The sequence below is a fragment of the Squalius cephalus genome (genome assembly GCF_949319135.1).
Source record: "Squalius cephalus genome assembly, chromosome: 15".
NCBI lineage: Eukaryota > Metazoa > Chordata > Actinopteri > Cypriniformes > Leuciscidae > Squalius > Squalius cephalus.
Genome location: NC_137136.1, coordinates 25,277,671 through 25,296,915, shown reverse-complemented (window position 1 = coordinate 25,296,915; position 19,245 = coordinate 25,277,671). Strand labels below are relative to the sequence as shown.

At 37.6% G+C, this 19,245-nt stretch overlaps 1 protein-coding gene across 3 annotated transcripts; it reads left to right on the top strand.

Annotated features, from left to right (window-relative positions):
* Positions 1-1,308: 1,308 nt before the first annotated feature.
* Positions 1,309-13,473, top strand: LOC307172952 (uncharacterized protein). 3 transcript variants are annotated; one of them, XM_079895717.1, is made up of 7 exons: positions 1,309-1,919; positions 3,082-3,191; positions 3,333-3,527; positions 10,103-10,198; positions 10,303-10,486; positions 12,057-12,251; positions 12,378-13,473. In XM_079895717.1, exons 2-7 carry the CDS (start codon positions 3,084-3,086, stop codon positions 12,416-12,418), a joined length of 819 nt encoding a protein of 272 aa, XP_079751843.1. In that variant the 5' UTR covers positions 1,309-1,919; positions 3,082-3,083; the 3' UTR covers positions 12,419-13,473. The 3 variants fall into 3 exon arrangements, with proteins under 3 accessions (XP_079751843.1, XP_079751844.1, XP_079751845.1); XM_079895718.1 differs by having other exon boundaries at positions 1,814-1,868; positions 12,378-13,298; XM_079895719.1 differs by having other exon boundaries at positions 1,814-1,877; positions 12,378-13,298.
* Positions 13,474-19,245: the final 5,772 nt, after the last annotated feature.

Sequence of the window (19,245 nt, the reverse complement as noted above, 5' to 3'; positions counted from 1 at the left end):
ATCAATTCTTTTTTTAACTTTTTGAAAATGTTTGAAAAAAATTATAATCCTAAATGGTATTTTAAGTGCTATATATCATTATACCTTATATAGCATTATCCTTTCTTTGTTTAGGAACCCCGTACACCCAACCCTGCTGTACATAAAGGGATGTGCCTTGGTTGAAGAGTCTCTTCTAGAAATATTGATAGAAGGGGAGAAGGTCTGTGAAGTGGATGATCTGACCATGGCTCTTGTTGTGATGGCAATACACTTCATCTTCAACATTGAGTATGCTGCAAAGATGAGAAAGACCCTGAAATTTGTTGAAAAGTTTTTAATGTGCAATAACGCAGAAACCAAAATACCACCCACATTGATTAAAATGGCCAATTTCTTGTTTGACTGAATGTGTGTGTGGGTGTAAATACATGATGTAAATACATGGAATGGGTTGTTGTGAACATTATATTTTTAATAATTTTTAATATTCTGAATATATAATATAAATAATAATAATAATAATATAATATACATTATATAAAATATATCACCCAGAGATTAAAATAGCCAATTTTGGCCAATTCAATATATTGTATGAGTGTGTGGGTGTGTAAATACATGATGTAAATACATTAAATGGGTTAATATTTATTGTGAATATCCATTTGCATTGTTAGTTTTTTCATGAAATATAATATTCTATATTCTCTATATTCTATTCTAGTTTTAATAAGTCTTCATTTGTACTTTCTGTCCTGTGTTCAAATTTGTTTATGCCTATATTAAATAAATATTTCAAGAATAATAATAGGTTGTGTCTGTGTTGTGAAATGGGATTAAAGTAGTAATGTATAATAATAATAATAATAATAATACATATATATACATACCAAAAGTGTGTCTAAAAAGGTTCAAAATGGAACCCATGCGGTTCATTAATGCACCTTTAAGTAAAGGTTCCAATTTGAACCTTTTCAAAAAGGTTCAAAAATGAACCTTAAGGTTTCCCCACAGTTGCAATTTCCAGGAACCTCAAAAGGTTCATTTTTGAACCTTTTCTTCTTAGAGTGTAGTTAATAATAATATTAATATTAATAATAATAATGATAATGTGTTACATATCGCTTTTCTAGGTATTCAAAACGCTTTTACATATGGAAGGGGGAATCTCCTCAACCACCACCAATGTGCAGCATCCACCTGGATGATGCGATGGCAGCCAAATTGCACCATAACGCCCACCACACACCAGCTTATTGGTGGAGAGGAGACAGTGATGAAGCCAATCAGTATACGTATATATGGGGATGATTAGGAGGCCATGATGGACAGAGGCCAATGGGCAAATTTGACCAGGATGCCGGAGTTAACCCCTACTCTTTTTCCGAAGGACATCCTGGGATTTTTAATGACCACAGAGAGTCAGGACCTCGGTTTAACGTCTCATCCGAAGGACAGTGCTCTTTGACAGTATAGTGTCCCCATCACTATACTGGGGCTTTAGGACCCACACAGACCACAGGGTGAGCACCCCCTGCTGGCCTCACTAACACCTCTTTCAGCAGGAACCTGGTTTTCTCAGGATGTCTCCCATCCAGGTACTAACCAGGCTCAACCCTGCTTAGGTTCAGTGGGCAACCAGTCTTGGGCTACAGGGTGATATGGCTGCTGGCAAAATTGGATGGGTTAAATGCAGAGGACAAATTCCGAGTATGGCCATACTTGACCTTAACATGTCACTTTCACTTTTATTCAATGGGGTGTGCTCATTTCCAATCCGGTTATGTGGGCTTTGACTTCTATTTAAAATGTAAACACAAAGAAATTCATTACTCATTTTCCAAGGCATTGAGGATCAACGTATCTACTGGTGAAGACATCTACAGGTAGAAGAAGTAAAAGAAGCATATCTTATGCAAAGTTTGATTTCGATTAAGGTTTGTGTAATTGATTTAATTTTCATCAGTATTTTGATGTTTATTTAATCCATGCCAATTATTGAAGTTAATATATTCAAAAGTCTTAGACCACTGTAAAAAACAAAACAAAACAAAAAAACACTCATCTTTTAATTTTTTTGGTGTGCTTTTTTGAATTTTACTTGAGTTGAGATAACTTTTTTGATTTTGTAAATAGAAATGCATTGGATGAATCAATTGAAACACTCAATTAAGTTCACTTTACTAATATATATATATATATATATATATATATATATATATATATATATATATATATATATATATATATGTCAGTAACATTGGTTTGTCTCACACCAATATATATATAATATATGTTGAATATATGAATATATATTTATGTTTTTTTTTTTTTTTTTTTTTCTAAGGCAAGTTTATAAAAGCTACTTAAATGTCCTAATTGCTCTAAAGCCTAATCCTGGATTAATCTTAGCCCTGTCTGTGAAACCAGGGCATATATTTATAATTATATATTTATTTATTTATTATTATATTTATTAATATTATTAAATTAATTATTCTGATAATTTTATTTGTTATGAAAAATATATGTATTTAAATGTTATGTTAAATGTTTATATATATATATATATATATATATATATATATATATATATATATATATATATATATATTTATTTATTTATTTAAATAAATGAATATAGTTTTCGTAACAAATTTAATTATCAGAATAATTATTTGCTATATTGAACAGAAAGTGTACACGATTATAATTTCATTGAATTTGGCATGAATACCACAGGTTTGTGCAAGATCTTGTGCTTCAGTGGAAGAAACTAAATTTATGCTAAAATCTAATCTTTTGCTTTATAATGTTTCTTTAATTTACATTTTTCAGAACCCTAAAACTCTGTTTATTTTAAATCAAACCCTTCTATTCTTGAACAATTATCCATTTGTTATTTGAACAATTAATTGTCGAGAAACACATGCTTGTTTGCAGAACAGTATTTATTATAGACAACATTTAGTTTAATTAAAAAATGTTGTATCTTAATTGTAATCCATAAATTGTTAATTCCATAAATATGTATGATATCAGATGTATCATTCTAATTCAGATTCGTTTTATTTAATGCATATATAATCTTTTCCTCAGACATGGAGAGTAAGCGGATGTTTTTAGTGGTTTGCGTGATAGGCTTTGCAGTGTTTTTCATTGAGGCTGCAAGCAACCCAATCAACCTATCAACACCAACAAATTTGACTGTAAGAATACCATTTACTTCTTTCCACAATTATTTGGTTCAAAGAACCATTATTAAACAATGACAGACAAATAGGTCATTTGTTTAGAATCAAGATGTGATTGTTGAAAGCAGTTTATGCTGTTTTTTTTTATATTCATAGTCCAAAATCACTCGCAATGAGTGTGGAAAAACCAAACTGTGCTTGGACAACCCTAAAGGATGTGATCCTTCGGCTAGCTCCCAGTGTTTCTTCACCTCAGTTATCTTAACTAACACCAGCCTCACTGTTGAGCTCAGTGGCAACTCTACCGGATACATCGCTTTAGCAGCTGGAGTGACATCTAATATCTCTCAGGTATACAAAGTACATTTTACAACACACACACTTCAATGCCTCTGTGGACCAAAAGTCATAAAATTGAAAGCTGATTTGGTGCTCAAGAAACATTTATTATTATTATCAATGTTGAGAACAGTTTTTGCTGCTTAATATATTTGTGGAAACTGGTAAGTCTAGGGTAAGTTCATCCCTTTTGAAGAGGAACTTCAGCGCTGCGTCATGGTGTTGATGCTATAGAGATGCCATCAGCATGCCCGGTGTCTGAAGAACGTCTAAACACGTCAATAAATAATTGGCAGACGGCAGTCCATGACATCTCATGCAGAGTATAAGGGGCACCTGAAATACATATTATCAGCTTTTTTGTCTTCAAGAACCACTTGTTTGTATGTGCAACATACTACTCTGTTGGAGAATGTTTGACTCCCGAGGGAGCTGAATGCACTCATTATGATAAACTTGCAGCAAGAAGTTCTGTTCTTGTTTGATTCTCTCACAAGTGATATGAATCTAGTATTTGTGCGATCTCTTGAGGAATGAGAGTCGAGGGTCTACACATCATGGCTCGGGTCCCGCCAAGGCGGCAGGTTGGGATCGATCGTGGGGATTGTAGTCGGAGCGTGGGAGGATTCTGGAAGTTTTTTCCTTCTCCTGCTGGCTCTGTTGCTTTCATGTCGGTTCAGGAAGCCGCTCAGTGGCCGTTTCTGACCTGACTGATTAATGTGGCATGTCTCATTTTAAGGAATTATTTTTCAAGGCTCTCTCCATGCCGATGAAGTGATGCATTTGGCTCTCAATGTAAATTTCTGGAAATGGCCGAGCACCTACGGGGTCGGCGCTAATGATTATTAATAATAATGATTATTGTTAATAATAAATCCTATGGTTTTGAAGAATGAATGAAGGCTTTTGCTCCTTGGCCGACTTAAGTTGTCATGGAAATGCTTGATGTATTTTGTAGCCTAGTAAAAGTGCTGGTAAAAAGTATTTTGTATTGAAAGTACACCAACCCCTGTCTATAAAAAGTGAGAGTATTTAGAATATCACAAATAAATAGATGGACAATAAGATTATGACGCACATAATTCTTAATAAATTGTTGTCTATTTCACCCCGCTGCCAACTAATAGCCAAGAAGCATGCAGTTAATACAGTTATATTCATCTTAATTATTCACAATAAAACAATATACAGAAAGAATTGTTAACAGAACTGGGAGCTTGTTCTGTTCTTGTGTCTGTAGATGAGATTTCTAAAATGAGGGACAGGCTACAAATCCTTGAGTACAGTTTGCAAAACTGTGGAAACGGATTGTGAAAGCATGTGCATGGATTATGAATTTGTGGGTATGGATTGAAATACCGAAGGTACGGTTTACAAATCTGAGTACACGGATTGGAAATTCGCGGGTATGGTTTATTAATCGGTGGACGCGATTTGTTAAACTGAGGGAACAATTAAAGAATCTGAGAGAATGGTTTATAAACTGAGGAGACGGATTGGAAAACTGTGGCTACGGAATTGCTGGACTTGTTTTTTGTTTTGTTTTTCTCCTACAGGTGATTTGTCGTGGCCTCAAGATCCCATGTTGAGGGAACAGCATCTTTTTGTCATGGCCACAAGTTTAATACATAAACAAACCTGTGTGACCATAGCAAAATGGGATAATAATAAAGGGATATTTTTACTAAACTGACTTTTTATTTATAATTAAGAATGGCATAAAGACAGCTCAGCATGAAGACATGGCTATATTATATTAATTTATAATATTTTATATTAGATTTTTACTAAACTGACTTTTTATTTATAATTAAGAATGTCATAAAGACAGCTCAGCATGAAGACATGGCTATATTATATTAATTTATAATTCATTCATTCATTAGCGCCGACCCCGCACAATGTAAATGGGCTGATGGCCTCCCTGTTTCTGTTTTTGCAAACTTGTTTGTAATTACAATGGACATCACTTTATCCATAATCCTGTGAAATTTCTATTTTAAAATCGTTATTTTATAAATTTGTCATACCTGCCCAGGGACTACAGGTGGAAATTAGCAATTGTTGCTATAACCTGGCCCAAGACATATTCTCTTGTTTAACAAGTTTAAAGTTTATTTGTGTATTGTCCCTGTTTCAAATTAAATAATTTCCATTCCATTCCATTCCCATGTAGACATGCCTGTGACAGCATTAAAAAAATGTTAAAGAACATACATATACAAATAAATACAGTAAATGCCTGACAATCATGCCAGTAAAGCTTTGATTCTATGATTATTTCTCCAGGCCTGCACCAGTAGGTGGCAATAAATGAATTAACTTCACTTTAAAGGAATTTAACAATATTATGCTAGAATATTTAATTTAATTTCATTTCATTCCAGGGCTCCCTTGTAAAAGAGATTTGAATATCTCAGTGGGACCTGGTAAAATAAAAAAATTCCGGCTAGTCATCAAAAGGCTATATATTATACTAAGTATAATAATAAACATTTAATATGTTTTGATAAGAATGATAATAAGTATACATAAATTCCAAATATCCATTTCTGAAAATCCCATGTCACGTAGATTTGTTTACACAATAAACTTGTGGCCACAACAAAAAACTTGTAGCCACGACAAAACTAAGTGAACCAAACATATCCCTTCCCGGTCAAGTCAAGTCAAGTCTCTGTATGTGACCTCACAAAAGACAGCAAAACATTTTTTTTAAACATTCTTGATAAGAATGATTAATAATTGAGCATCAATAATAATAATAATAATAATAATAATAATAATAATAATAAAGCAATACATTTACATATTAGAATTATTTCTGAAGCATACTGTGACACTAAAGTTTGAAGTAATGGCTGTTGAAAATTCAGCTTTGCCAATTGGAATAAATTACAATTTAAAATATATATTTAAACAAAAAACAGTTCTTTTAAATTGTAATAATATTTTACAATATTGCTGCTTTTACTGTATCTTTGATCAAATAATACAGCCTTGGTTAGCATAATAAATAAATAAATGAATAAATAAATATTTCCAACTTTTGACCGATAGTGTGTTAAACAGCAAAATACTGTAATGAACTACTCACACATTGCTTGAAATAAGGTCCATCATGGGCTTAATTAAATTAATTTAAATTACACAAATTAAACAGGCAGTGACAGATACACAAACAATGTCTATAAAGTAAATGCATTCAGAGGTTTATGTCGGGGTTAGGTTCTGTTTTGCTTTAGTTTTAGATGTTCCCAGTTCCTGTGTTTATTTCCATTCTTCCTTAGGGTACGTTTACATGACAACGATGTACTAAAAACGGACACTTTTTTTTTTTTTTGTACAGATGACAACGTTATCAAAACATCCCCTTTCACACAGATCTGGCCAGGCCAGTAGTTGATGTCACTTTGAAAGAAAAACTACACTCACCTAAAGGATTATTAGGAACACCTGTTCAATTTCTCATTAATGCAATTATCTAATCAACCAATTACATGGCAGTTGCTTCAATGCATTTAGGGGTGTGGTCCTGGTCAAGACAATCTCCTGAGCTCCAAACTGAATGTCAGAATGGGAAAGAAAGGTGATTTAAGCCATTTTGAGCGTGGCATGGTTGTTGGTGCCAGACGGGCCGGTCTGAGTATTTCACAATCTGCTCAGTTACTGGGATTTTCACGCACAACCATTTCTAGGGTTTACAAAGAATGGTGTGAAAAGGGAAAAACATCCAGTATGCGGCAGTCCTGTGGGCGAAAATGCCTTGTTGATGCTAGAGGTCAGAGGAGAATGGGCCGACTGATTCAAGCTGATAGAAGAGCAACTTTGACTGAAATAACCACTCGTTACAACCGAGGTATGCAGCAAAGTATTTGTGAAGCCACAACACGCACAACCTTGAGGCAGATGGGCTACAACAGCAGAAGACCCCACCGGGTACCATTCATCTCCACTACAAATAGGAAAAAGAGGCTACAATTTGCACGAGCTCACCAAAATTGGACAGTTGAAGACTGGAAAAATGTTGCCTGGTCTGATGAGTCTCGATTTCTGTTGAGACATTCAGATGGTAGAGTCAGAATTTGGCGTAAACAGAATGAGAACATGGATCCATCATGCCTTGTTACCACTGTGCAGGCTGGTGGTGGTGGTGTAATGGTGTGGGGGATGTTTTCTTGGCACACTTTAGGCCCCTTAGTGCCAATTGGGCATCGTTTAAATGCCACGGCCTACCTGAGCATTGTTTCTGACCATGTCCATCCCTTTATGACCACCATGTACCCATCCTCTGATGGCTACTTCCAGCAGGATAATGCACCATGTCACAAAGCTCGAATCGTTTCTTGAACATGACAATAAGTTCACTGTACTAAAATGGCCCCCACAGTCACCAGATCTCAACCCAATAGAGCATCTTTGGGATGTGGTGGAACGGGAGCTTCGTGCCCTGGATGTGCATCCCACAAATCTCCATCAACTGCAAGATGCTATCCTATCAATATGGGCCAACATTTCTAAAGAATGCTTTCAGTACCTTGTTGAATCAATGCCACGTAGAATTAAGGCAGTTCTGAAGGCGAAAGGGGGTCAAACACAGTATTAGTATGGTGTTCCTAATAATCCTTTAGGTGAGTGTATGCGTCTTCGCACAGATGGATTCTTTCACAGAGCACTCGCGCCAAACGCTCATGCCTATAGAGTAAACGTAATACGTCACCTATCATTTTCAATTTCAAAAGCTTGTACTTTGAAACCCGTTTTCAAAAGTTTGCGTTTTTAGCCCGCCAAAACGCTGTTGTCGTGTAAATGAACGGCCAAAACGCATAAAATCAAAGTTTTTATTTGAAAAAGGTGTCGTGTAAACGGCCCCTTAGTTGACTTATTTTGCATTGTCCACACTACGTTTTCGTTTTTAAAATGCATCCTTTTCTCTCCGTTTTGGCCATCTGTCTACTCTGACACCCCGTCCTGAAAAAAACTGAGCTTTTTGAAAATGCTTTCCCAAGTAAATAAATTTGAAAAAACGGTTTTCACATTGACTGTAAACAGAGGTATTTGAAAAAGAATGACACATTAAGTCATGTGACACATATTGATCTGATATGTATGTTTATACTGCTGTTGTGCCTGCTATGTGCTATTCACTTTCACACTGTTGCTGAAGATAATGTTACTGTGTACACTCCTCATATCACAGTCCTGCAAACATTTTAATTTAAATTTTAAATACAGAAAATGCTAGTGTGAACGGAAAGCGTTTTGAAACGAAAACACCGTTTTCAAATGTATCCGAATTAATGTAGACGTAGCCCTAGTGTGGCCTAGTTTTCTAGTTATTTGAAACCATAGCAACCAGTTGTGTCCATCTGCCCCTTGTTAACTTACACATTTATTCCGTTTAATTTAGTTCCTTGTCCGTTCTTACAGTAACCCTGCATCTCAATGTCCATACTGTCCATCCTAAACAGTATATGAGAATAAAATAAGTGTGTACCAAAGCATAGTCTTTTGAAAAGAGTATGTCAGAAGTCCCCGGATGGTCTACCATTTCTGGTTGATTTTCGAAGGGTGGATCCGTGCTCACTATAACAGCTAATATTGTCCACAACCCATTAACTTTTAAATGTAATGGTATATGCATGAAAATGAGGAGAGTCTCCGCATTAAAGACCCGTGACTGGCAGATCAACGTGCTTCTGCATTTCTCTCCGATACGGTAGGAAATTATATTAAATGTGGAGAATTTTATCTTTGACAAGATGATTGACAGGTTTATCAATCATAACCGACAGAGAGCATCTGTTAAAGATGGTATTTTATGATGTGATAGTTCAGCCCGTTCTCATCCCAAGGCGTCATAGGCTACTGACGCTTTTGACATTTCGTCTACATCGAACGCACATGGCACCCTTTAGCGTCAATATGAGACACAGATAGATATGGGCCAGAAGGCGCCTCCTAGCGGTCTAACCCTAACCCTACCCCAGACCTAAACCTACCCATAACCGAACAAAGCTCTGTGCGTGTCATATTGACGCTAAAGGGTGCCATGTGCGTTCGATGTAGACGAAATGTCAAAAGCGTCAGTATATGACGCCCTAGGATGAGAATGCGTTGGATAGTTTGTCCCAAAGCTTGTCTACTCTTCTGCAACACATTCAAAAGAATGTACTTTTTCTTCACAAAAAGTGTACATACTTTTAGGGAGTAGTATAAGTAGGCGAATTGAGACGCAGAATATGTTTGTTTTCAGTGGTTGTTCTGTTCCTGAGTGTTGTTAAATCTAGTGCTTGTTATTTTAAATTATTGTTTATTAAAGTTTTACTGCTGAATTTAGATCCTTCCTCATCTTTGTTGTAACCACACTGTGACAGTTTAAGCAGTCTGCTATTTGAGGTTTAGATATTTTATTGGTTTTATTTATTTATTTGAAAAGGGACCTGTAAAAATGAAAACATAAATGTTGCCATTTCATGCATTGTTCCGGATCTGGCCAAAGGCCAGTAGTCTGCTTGGTGCTACGTCCATTTTCTCCTTCTCATAACAACACTCCCCCATCTTTTTCTTTTTTCTTCTTTTTGCAGAACAATCATGTCATCTTTGTCTGTGGCAATAATAATGGCAGTTTTGTCTTTCGAACTGCAATGTTCTACAAGAATACACTGGCGATCACAGATTTAGTAAGGATAATATTTTTGAGCATATTGTTTGTGTACTTTTTTTTATCAAATAATTATCAAATAATCAGATTATGATGTATGAATCAATATCTTTTTTTCCCCAGCCTTATGTAAACAATATCCAGGGTTCGATGCAGTCAAGCTTGATTCAGTGTGTTTTCAGCATCCCCATTGATGTAAACGTCACATCCTTCCTAAGCAGTGTCAACGGCACACATTTCAACATCAGCGACATTGCTAATTCCAAAATTCTCATGTTCCTTGACATCTTGAAGGGATCAAACAATGGTGAGTTTGTTACATTACAGGTTGTTATAGGATATGTAGCTAATGCTGAAAGTAATACATTTCACAAAAAAAAAAAAAAAATCTGCAATTCAAATACAGTGCAAATGTCAAAGACATTGAAAATTTGGCATTGAAAAAATCATTTTTAATAATCACAAAGATAGATAAATCTTCTTTGGTTGTTCCAAGTCTAGAAACTGTCTTGTTAGCCAGTTAGGCCATATGCAACAAACATGGGTGTTATATTTGATTCATTATCTCTGACTTGATTGAAACCATTTTGTCATTTAAAAATAGTTTCTACCAGTTGAGAGTTATTTTCAAACTTAAACAATTTCTGACTTCATGATTTGCAAAAGGTTCCATGCTTATATTACATCAGGAGCAGACCATTGCAATTATCTACTGTAGGTTTTCCCCACATCCCCAGTCCTTATTAACACACTTGCAGACTATTTGGTGGTTGTGGTAAGACAGCAGAGAGAGAGTGAGAATCCAAACGCAATTTAATCACAATCCAAAGTAGTATACTCCAAACAAGTATAATCCATGGTCCATACTAGGCATACTATTACATGATCAAGCACATGTAATCAGTCCAAACACACATGCAATCCATGAAATGCAGAAAGGAACAAGGATTCCAAGACTCAGGCAAAGATAAACTTAAGGAACACAAGTTTCTTAACACACTGCTCGAAATACTGACAGAGGAAAGCTAATCAAAAACAAACAAGACTTCACAACAAAGGCAAGGCAAAGGGCATATAAATAGACAGGGGTAATGATCAAATGAAACCATACACAGCTGAAACAGATAAACTAATAATGAGCAGAGGGTTCTGGGAAATTAAGTCAGGGAATAACAGATTATATGGGAACAGTGAGGGACTAGGCTGCCATCTTCTGGTACATGATGGCACCCGCAGCTGACGGATGTAACAGATAGTTCAGAATGCAGCTGCAAGACTGTTGACTGGTACTAAAAAAAGGAATCACATTACTTCAGTTCTGGACATGTTTGATTGGCTCCCTGTCCATTTTAGAATTCATTTTAAGCTTATCTAATTGCTTACAAAACCTGTAAATTTTTCATGCCCTTTGTGCAGCACTGGAACACTACATGTGCTTTAAAAATAACATTGACTTATTTTGGTAAAACAATTCATTAAAAATTAGTTCAATATTGTAGACTTTGCACTATTCCTAGGTCACTTATCAAATAAGCAAATTTGTAACATGACCATGCAATCTTTTTGTTTTTTTGCATGGATCATTATGTTTTGTTTAAGGAGTCTATGTCAGCTTAAGTGTTCCTATCATTAGAGGAAAAGGTGGGCATACCGAATACTCAAAATTATGAAATATGACTTTTTTTTCCTATTAACTTTTGATTCACCTATTCAACTCAAATTGTTTATATAATATAAATTGTAGTGGGGAAAATGTATAATAAATATGAAAAATGCAAAATAGTAGCATTTTTAGTAGTTGCCTCAGACTTTTGGTTGCAACTGTAATGCATAAACCCTGAGCTGATTATACAACCATTTTGCAATTTCTTTTAAAGGAACTGTGCTGGTAGCACCAACAAGTGTACTTGAGTCCTCTGTTCTGGTTAATCTAGCTAATGTCAATTCTACTAATGTTGTAAGCACCACAGCTGGCACTACAGCTAAAACTACAGCTGGCACCACAGCTGGCACCATAGCTAGGACCACAGCTAAATCAAATGCCAGCATCTCACTCAGCTTTCTGAGTCGTGGTAAATACATTTCTCAAAAGTTCTCCAATGTTATGTTAATCACAATTTATTTAACAATAACATTTATGTTCTTTTCTCAATGCATACAGTTCAAATAACTCTCTCTTTTCTTGTTATGACTTACAGCAGCAATTTGCCTTCTCAGTATCTTCTTGTATCTGATCTGATGAGACCCGAGAGAGACCTGAGGACTAACCATGCTTTAGAGTAGTATATGTATATGTAGTAACGTTGGCATGTATTCCACAAAAAAAAAAAAAATCTTATTTCCATTGGCTCTTTCTTTTTCTGATTCTATCTATTCACAAACATATATAAGAAACCCATGTGTGTTTGACCTTTACATGGTGTTATGTATGTTGGACACATAAAAGCCTACTTTTTTATTTTGTTTTAATTATCCTATGATAAAATTATTTACTGATAGTAGAAATGATCACATAAATTTGCACTTGTATTTTGAAAGAGATTCAAAGTTACTTTAAAGAATTGTTAAAATAATACACAAATACCAAATGGCATATATATATCTACAGGTTCAGTATCTATCATTAATTACAATGTTATTAAAATGTTAAAACATTTTGTTGGTCAATCAAAATTGCAATAAAAACAACGTTGAAACTTAAATGTTTATTGTGATGTCTCTTTAAAGTGCCTCTATTATGCTTTTTCGAATATTTCATGCAGTAATAAAGCTGTCTGTGAATGTAAACGGTCTGCAAAGTTGTAAAGTCAAAAGTGCACGATAAATAAAGTTATTGTCTCCCAGAAGAAAGAACAGACCAACGAGTCATCAGGAAGTCCAGTTTCACTTCCGTGACCTGCATATATAACACGGTATCACATTTGCATAATGTCATGGTCTTCAAACGTCTACTTTGACCCTATAGCAACTCATAATGTAAAAACTGCACATAACGTAATAATAATTGTAATAAAATGTTCATAATGTAATTATATTCTCAATGTAATAAAATCTGGAGCTCATGATGTAATCATTTTTATATTATGAGAAATGTATTACATTATAAACTCTCCAAAAAATTGTTATATTGTCATAGGCCTAATTGTTATAGCTTTTAAAACATAAAAAAAAATTGTACAACTTACAATCATGTACAGTGGTTGTAAAATGTCTACACACCTTTGTTAAAACAGTTTGGTTTTGTCATGTAAAGAAAGAAAGAAAGAAAAATAAAATCAGAACTTTTGCACCTTTAATGTGTAATAATAACCTATGCAATCCCACTGAAAGAATGTATAATCAAGCTCATGTGTAATAGTACACGCCTGTCACCTGAAGTGACTGATTAACACCAAATAAATCTCAGCTGTTCTTGAAAGATTTTTCTGACATCATCTTGGTTGCAAGCTACAACAAAATTTCCAAGCCATTAGGCATACCATAGTATATCTATATCAACACAATGACAACAGTCATCAACAAGTGGAGAAAGTATGAAACAACAGTGACAATATCAAGAACATTTTTCCTCCAAAACTGATGAGAGGACAAAGAGAAAACTGGTCAGGGAGGCTGACAGAAACATTAAAAGAATTTCAGCTCTTTCTGGCAAGTACATGTGACAACTATCTCCCATATTCTCCATGTCTGAGTTTTGAGTGAAACCTTTTCTGACCAAAAAACATAAAAGCTCGGCTAAACTTGCAAAACCATATATTCAGTCTCAAAAAAGACCAAGATTGAACTTTTTGGCCAAAATTGCAAAAGGAACGTTTGGCACAAAAACAGCACAAGCACATCAGCAAAAGAACACCATACCCATGATAAAGCGTGCAGAATCATGCTTTGGGGCCAGGGGCAGATTAGGGTCTACACAGGCTCCTATAGGCTTAGGGACTTCAGGAGCAAAAAGAAAGCCTGTTTATACCTGGTATTAAGATGCGTTTTCGGTGATCCGATCACAAGTGGTCAGCCAAGACGCATTACTGTTACACCTGGTATTATCACGCGTTTCAAGTATCTTAATAAATCTGATTGAGCTCGATCCGAATGAAATTTCGATCGGATTGAAAGAGGTGTTTTATATCTTTTCTAATCTGATCGAGAGGACATGTAAACGCTTGATCGAATTGAAAACCTAAACTGAAAGGACTGCGCATGTGCAATGACATAGAAATAGCATAATGACATGGCATGTAAACATATAGCCACAGTTCATTTCTTTCTTTCTTTCTTTTTTTTAATTAATACGACACTCATCGATTGGCTGGGTTGGTAACTCGGTTCGCAGCATGGTTGTTTCCATCCCACTTCTGACTGATTGTGCTTATCAGACAGTATATTGCACAGTGCTGACATGTTAGCTTAACAGTCAAAATCACAGTTTGTGATCCTTTTGATTGATTTGTATTTTATTGGGTTTGGTTCTTTTTTCTTTTCCTATTTTCATATGTATTACTTTTTGTTGTGGCTGAATTTGTCTTGAATATTTTCTTTCATGTGATTTATTTGTAATTATTTGTATATTATTAAGGGTGCTAATCATGGCACATTGCTGTTGCCCTTGCCAATGCGGTGTATTCTTTGGCCTGTGGGCCTTGTTGTTTGGTTATGTTTCTCGTTTGGTCTCTTTTTCACACATTGATCCTGTCTGCCTCAATGCTCAGTGGTCTGTGTTTGTCCATATGGCTTTGTTTTGAATCTTTGTAATCATTCCCTGTTATTTATATTTCTACATATAACTTACTCACCATCATATATCTGATATTGCCATATATTTTCATACATAGATCACATTTATTTGACACCGTTAGATTTTAATCTAAATCATTATGACTTATCACAATGCGTTAGCATTTCGCTACCCTGTTAACTTGTCATCTGTGCTTACCGTTTTTAGCGCAATTTTCCTACGGACAAAATTGCGATTGTTAACTCATGATTTCTGTTCTGTCTGTGCGCACCAATCTTGCACTTCTATCTCCTCCTCAACCAGACCACCTAGAGACTTCGGGTTTTCGGCATTATGTTAAGGAAGGTCTAATCTCGGGAACGCACACAAAAAAAAAAAACAAAAAAAAAAAAAACATAAAAAGATTTACTATCTCTTAGTGTTGTGATCCCATGACATCAGAAAATTGCGCTAAAACACTCACTGAGTTTTTATTACTTGTTTTTCTCTTTTGCGCTAGAGTCCATCAAACAACTGTGGTAAGTCGAAATCAGTCAACAAACACAGTGAGTCATGTCATCTTCTACTGTTTTTCAGCGCTGCATCACTGGTCTGTCTGTCTGCCTGCATCACTGACATTGGATCACGTTGATCGATTGCTCTTGTTTGGCTGATCGATTGCTCCTGTCTGCCTCTCTGCCTGCTGTGAGTTTGTTTGCTTCGGTGCTAAGCTCCGTCTTAGCCTCGTATTTCTTTGTTTTGAACCATCATTTACTACAATTTGTAGTTTATACTAAATACTATACTTATACTAAATACAGCTTACCCAACATCTCAGATTGACATCGCTAGCTTCCGTTACTACTAGCACAACACGCTAATTCGCTACTGTTAGCCTGTTAACGCGCCACCCGTGCGCTCAGCTATTTTATTTATTTATTTTTCTCTCGCGCGCTCGCGCCTTTGAGTTAATAAAAGCTCAGGTAAGTAATAATCAGTCAACAAACACGGTGAGTAATGTCTTGTCCTGTTATTGTCACCTGCACTTCATGTCACATGTTTAGCATAGGCTTCTCTGCTGGCAATATAGGATTTATATGTGATAAATGCAAGGAGTCAGTTAGGCTGACAGAGAAGATTTCAGAATTAGAGACACGCATCCAAACCTTAATTGAGGATAGTAAGAGTGCTAGAGCTTTAGATACTATTTTGGATGCGCCTAGCGTGAACTCTTTACATGATGCGGGAGAGGGAGTAAAATCTTTCCGTGGCAGGGGCAGCTGCCACTGGCGCCTGTCACTCGACCTGCCACCGCTATACGCGCCTGTCACTCGACCTGCCACCGCTATACGCGGCTGTCACTCGACCTGTCACAGTTATACGCGGCTGTCCCGCGACCCGTCACGGCTATACTCTCCTGTCCCGCGGGTATACTCGCCTGTCCCGCGACCCGTCACGGCTATACGCGCCTGTCCCGCGTCCCGTCACGGCTATACGCGCCTGTCCCGTGACCTGTCACGGCTATACTCTCCTGTCCCCCTTCTTCTTTGGCTCTCAACGAAGGCGGTCGCATTTTCTTCCCCTCCTGTCCCTTATCTCCCCTGCTTTGCTGCTCTCGTCTCGTCTACTGTCTTGTATGTACTTTGAGAGACTCTCTCCGCACTGCTCTCCAAACTAAGAAATTATGGATTTGATCAACTGGTCTCTCAACGCAATTGACACCATCTTCTCGACGAGAAGTTTGGGTTCGGGGGAACCTGATTGCCCTGCCAGAACGTTCGCAGCTGGCTACACGATGGACGCGTGGGAGAAGTGGCGGGTCATGTGTCTGGCGGCTCTTTCCGTGGAGGACATTGAAGATATCTACCTATTCGGAACCATGATAACAGGTTTTCTGCTGTTTGGATTAGGCATTGCCCTGGTTTATCGAGGAATAAAGAAGACGGTGACAGCTGTCCAAAGCCCCACAAGGCTGCCCGTCATGATTGAAGCAGTGGGCAGAGCTGTCAGCACTCAGACTGTGACTATGAACCACTATATGGATAACATCATGGAGAAGCTCACAGCTTTGCAAAGGAAAATGGATCGTTTCGGAGACCAAGATGGACCAGGAGCTGTGTAAGTTGGAATGCGGCTACTCGTCCCAAGACCAAACAACCACAATCTTATCTGCTTTCGGCCCCCCTCTACCAGCACTGGCCTTGGCCGAGGCCACTGCTGCAACAACAACTCCTCCGTAAGAGCACTGCAGTGAGACGCTCTTGCGTCCCTCCCCCCACTCCCCTTACACATATACAGATATGCAATCACCCCCCCCCCTCCCCCCATCCCTCGCCTTCGACGCTTTGTACCACCAGTCTGACAGGCGGGTCTGTGACCAGCGCCGAAAATGGCTGCAGGAACCGGATGGCTGCTTGCCTGTGCTGGGTTACCTCCATTCCCCACTCCCCTTCCCTGTTGCAAGTCTTGTGTGTTCATGTTGTGTACTGATTATGTGCAAATGTTGCTGAGGTGTTTTTTACTGTTCCCAAACTGTACTCCTTACAGGAGCATAGTCTGGGGGTTGCCTTTTTTTTCTCCTCACCTCTCCTCATGTTATGCTGTATTTTTTTCCTCAATCCTCTGTCTTCCTGTCCTGTCTACCCCCTTGTCATATTGTATGTATGTTTGTATGGACAGGTTGATGGCTAATTTCACTGGTACTTGTGACTATGTGACAATAAAGGCTACTACTACTACTACTACGGCTGTCACGGCTATACTCTCCTGTCCCGCGGGTATACTAGCCTGTCCCGCGACCTGTCACGGGTATACTCGCCTGTCCCGCGACCTGTCACGGCTATACTCTCCTGTCCCGCGGGTATACTCTCCTGTCCCGCGACCTGTCACGGCTATACTCTCCTGTCCCGCGGGTATACTCTCCTGTCCCGCGACCTGTCACGGCTATACTCTCCTGTCCCGCGGCGGGTATACTCGCCTGTCCCGCGACCTGTCACGGGTATACTCGCCTGTCCCGCGACCTGTCACGGGTATACTCGCCTGTCCCGCGACCTGTCACGGGTATACTCGCCTGTCCCGCGACCTGTCACGGCTATACTCGCCTGTCCCGCGACCTGTCACGGCTATACTCTCCTGTCCCGCGGGTATACTCGCCTGTCTCGCGACCTGTCACGGGTATACTCTCCTGTCCCGCGGGTATACTCGCCTGTCCCGCGACCTGTCACGGGGTATATGCGACTGTCCCGCGACCTGTCACGGGTATATGCGACTGTCCCGCGACCTGTCACGGGTAGCCTATACTCGCCTGTCCCGCGACCTGTCACGGGTATTCTCGCCTGTCCCGCGACCTGTCACTGATATACTCGCCTGTCCCGGGTGCGGCTGTCCCGCGACCCGTCACGGATATGCGGCTGTCCCACGACTTCCCGCGAATTAGAGGAACAAAGAATTTCTTTTCTAGCCCTTTTGATTCAAAAGTTATTAGCATAAACATGTGAACAATAGGAGCCTCCGCACCTTCGGAGCTGGGCCCCTAATAATAATAATAATAAATTTATTGTAGCTAAATTATTAACTGTTTCATGAAATATTTCATTAAAGAGGCCAGGTAGGCCTATATTTATCTAAAATGCACAGTGATGTAGTTGCTTTGCAACAGAGTTACAACAGTAACCTAAAATGCAATATATGTATATGTATATGTATAAATATAAATATCAATTTTTCACTATTTCACCTACGAATTTTTGTAAATAAACTTCCAAAAAGTCCCCTATTGAAATGTTCACGCATTTTTATGATAAGAAATATTTTATTCACACACATTTTTATAAATATATTACGCTAAATATGTATAAACATGTATATAAATTAATATTTCAATAACAATCTTTACATAAATATGGATCTTTACAGAAACATAATTTAGAGACAGGGCATGAAACAGATTTTGCAGAGGGCCTCCTCTGCTCTTTGGCCAGAAGTACAGTTGCTCAGTTGTAGCCGACCTCCCTTATCACACAGGACAAAATTCCCGCTTATGACATGCCTTCAAAACCATGGTGGATTTGATTTTTTCACCCTTTAAAAGAAAAAAATGACAGGGGTATAAGTTTTTTGGAAATGTTTTAAGGAGGAACAAAAAAAGAACAACAACAGTAAAAGAAAGACGTACTCCAAACCAAAGTTTGACTGTAAAGCCATTTCTGCCTGGAACCTGTGAAAGCCCTCAGTCTTGTGCAGAATTAAGAGTGTTAGCTTTAAAAGACAAGAAGATACAGTTATGAAAGGTGTATGTACTGTGCATTTAATGCTTTTGTCAATGTACTGTATCAAAGTGTCTGTATATGTACCTC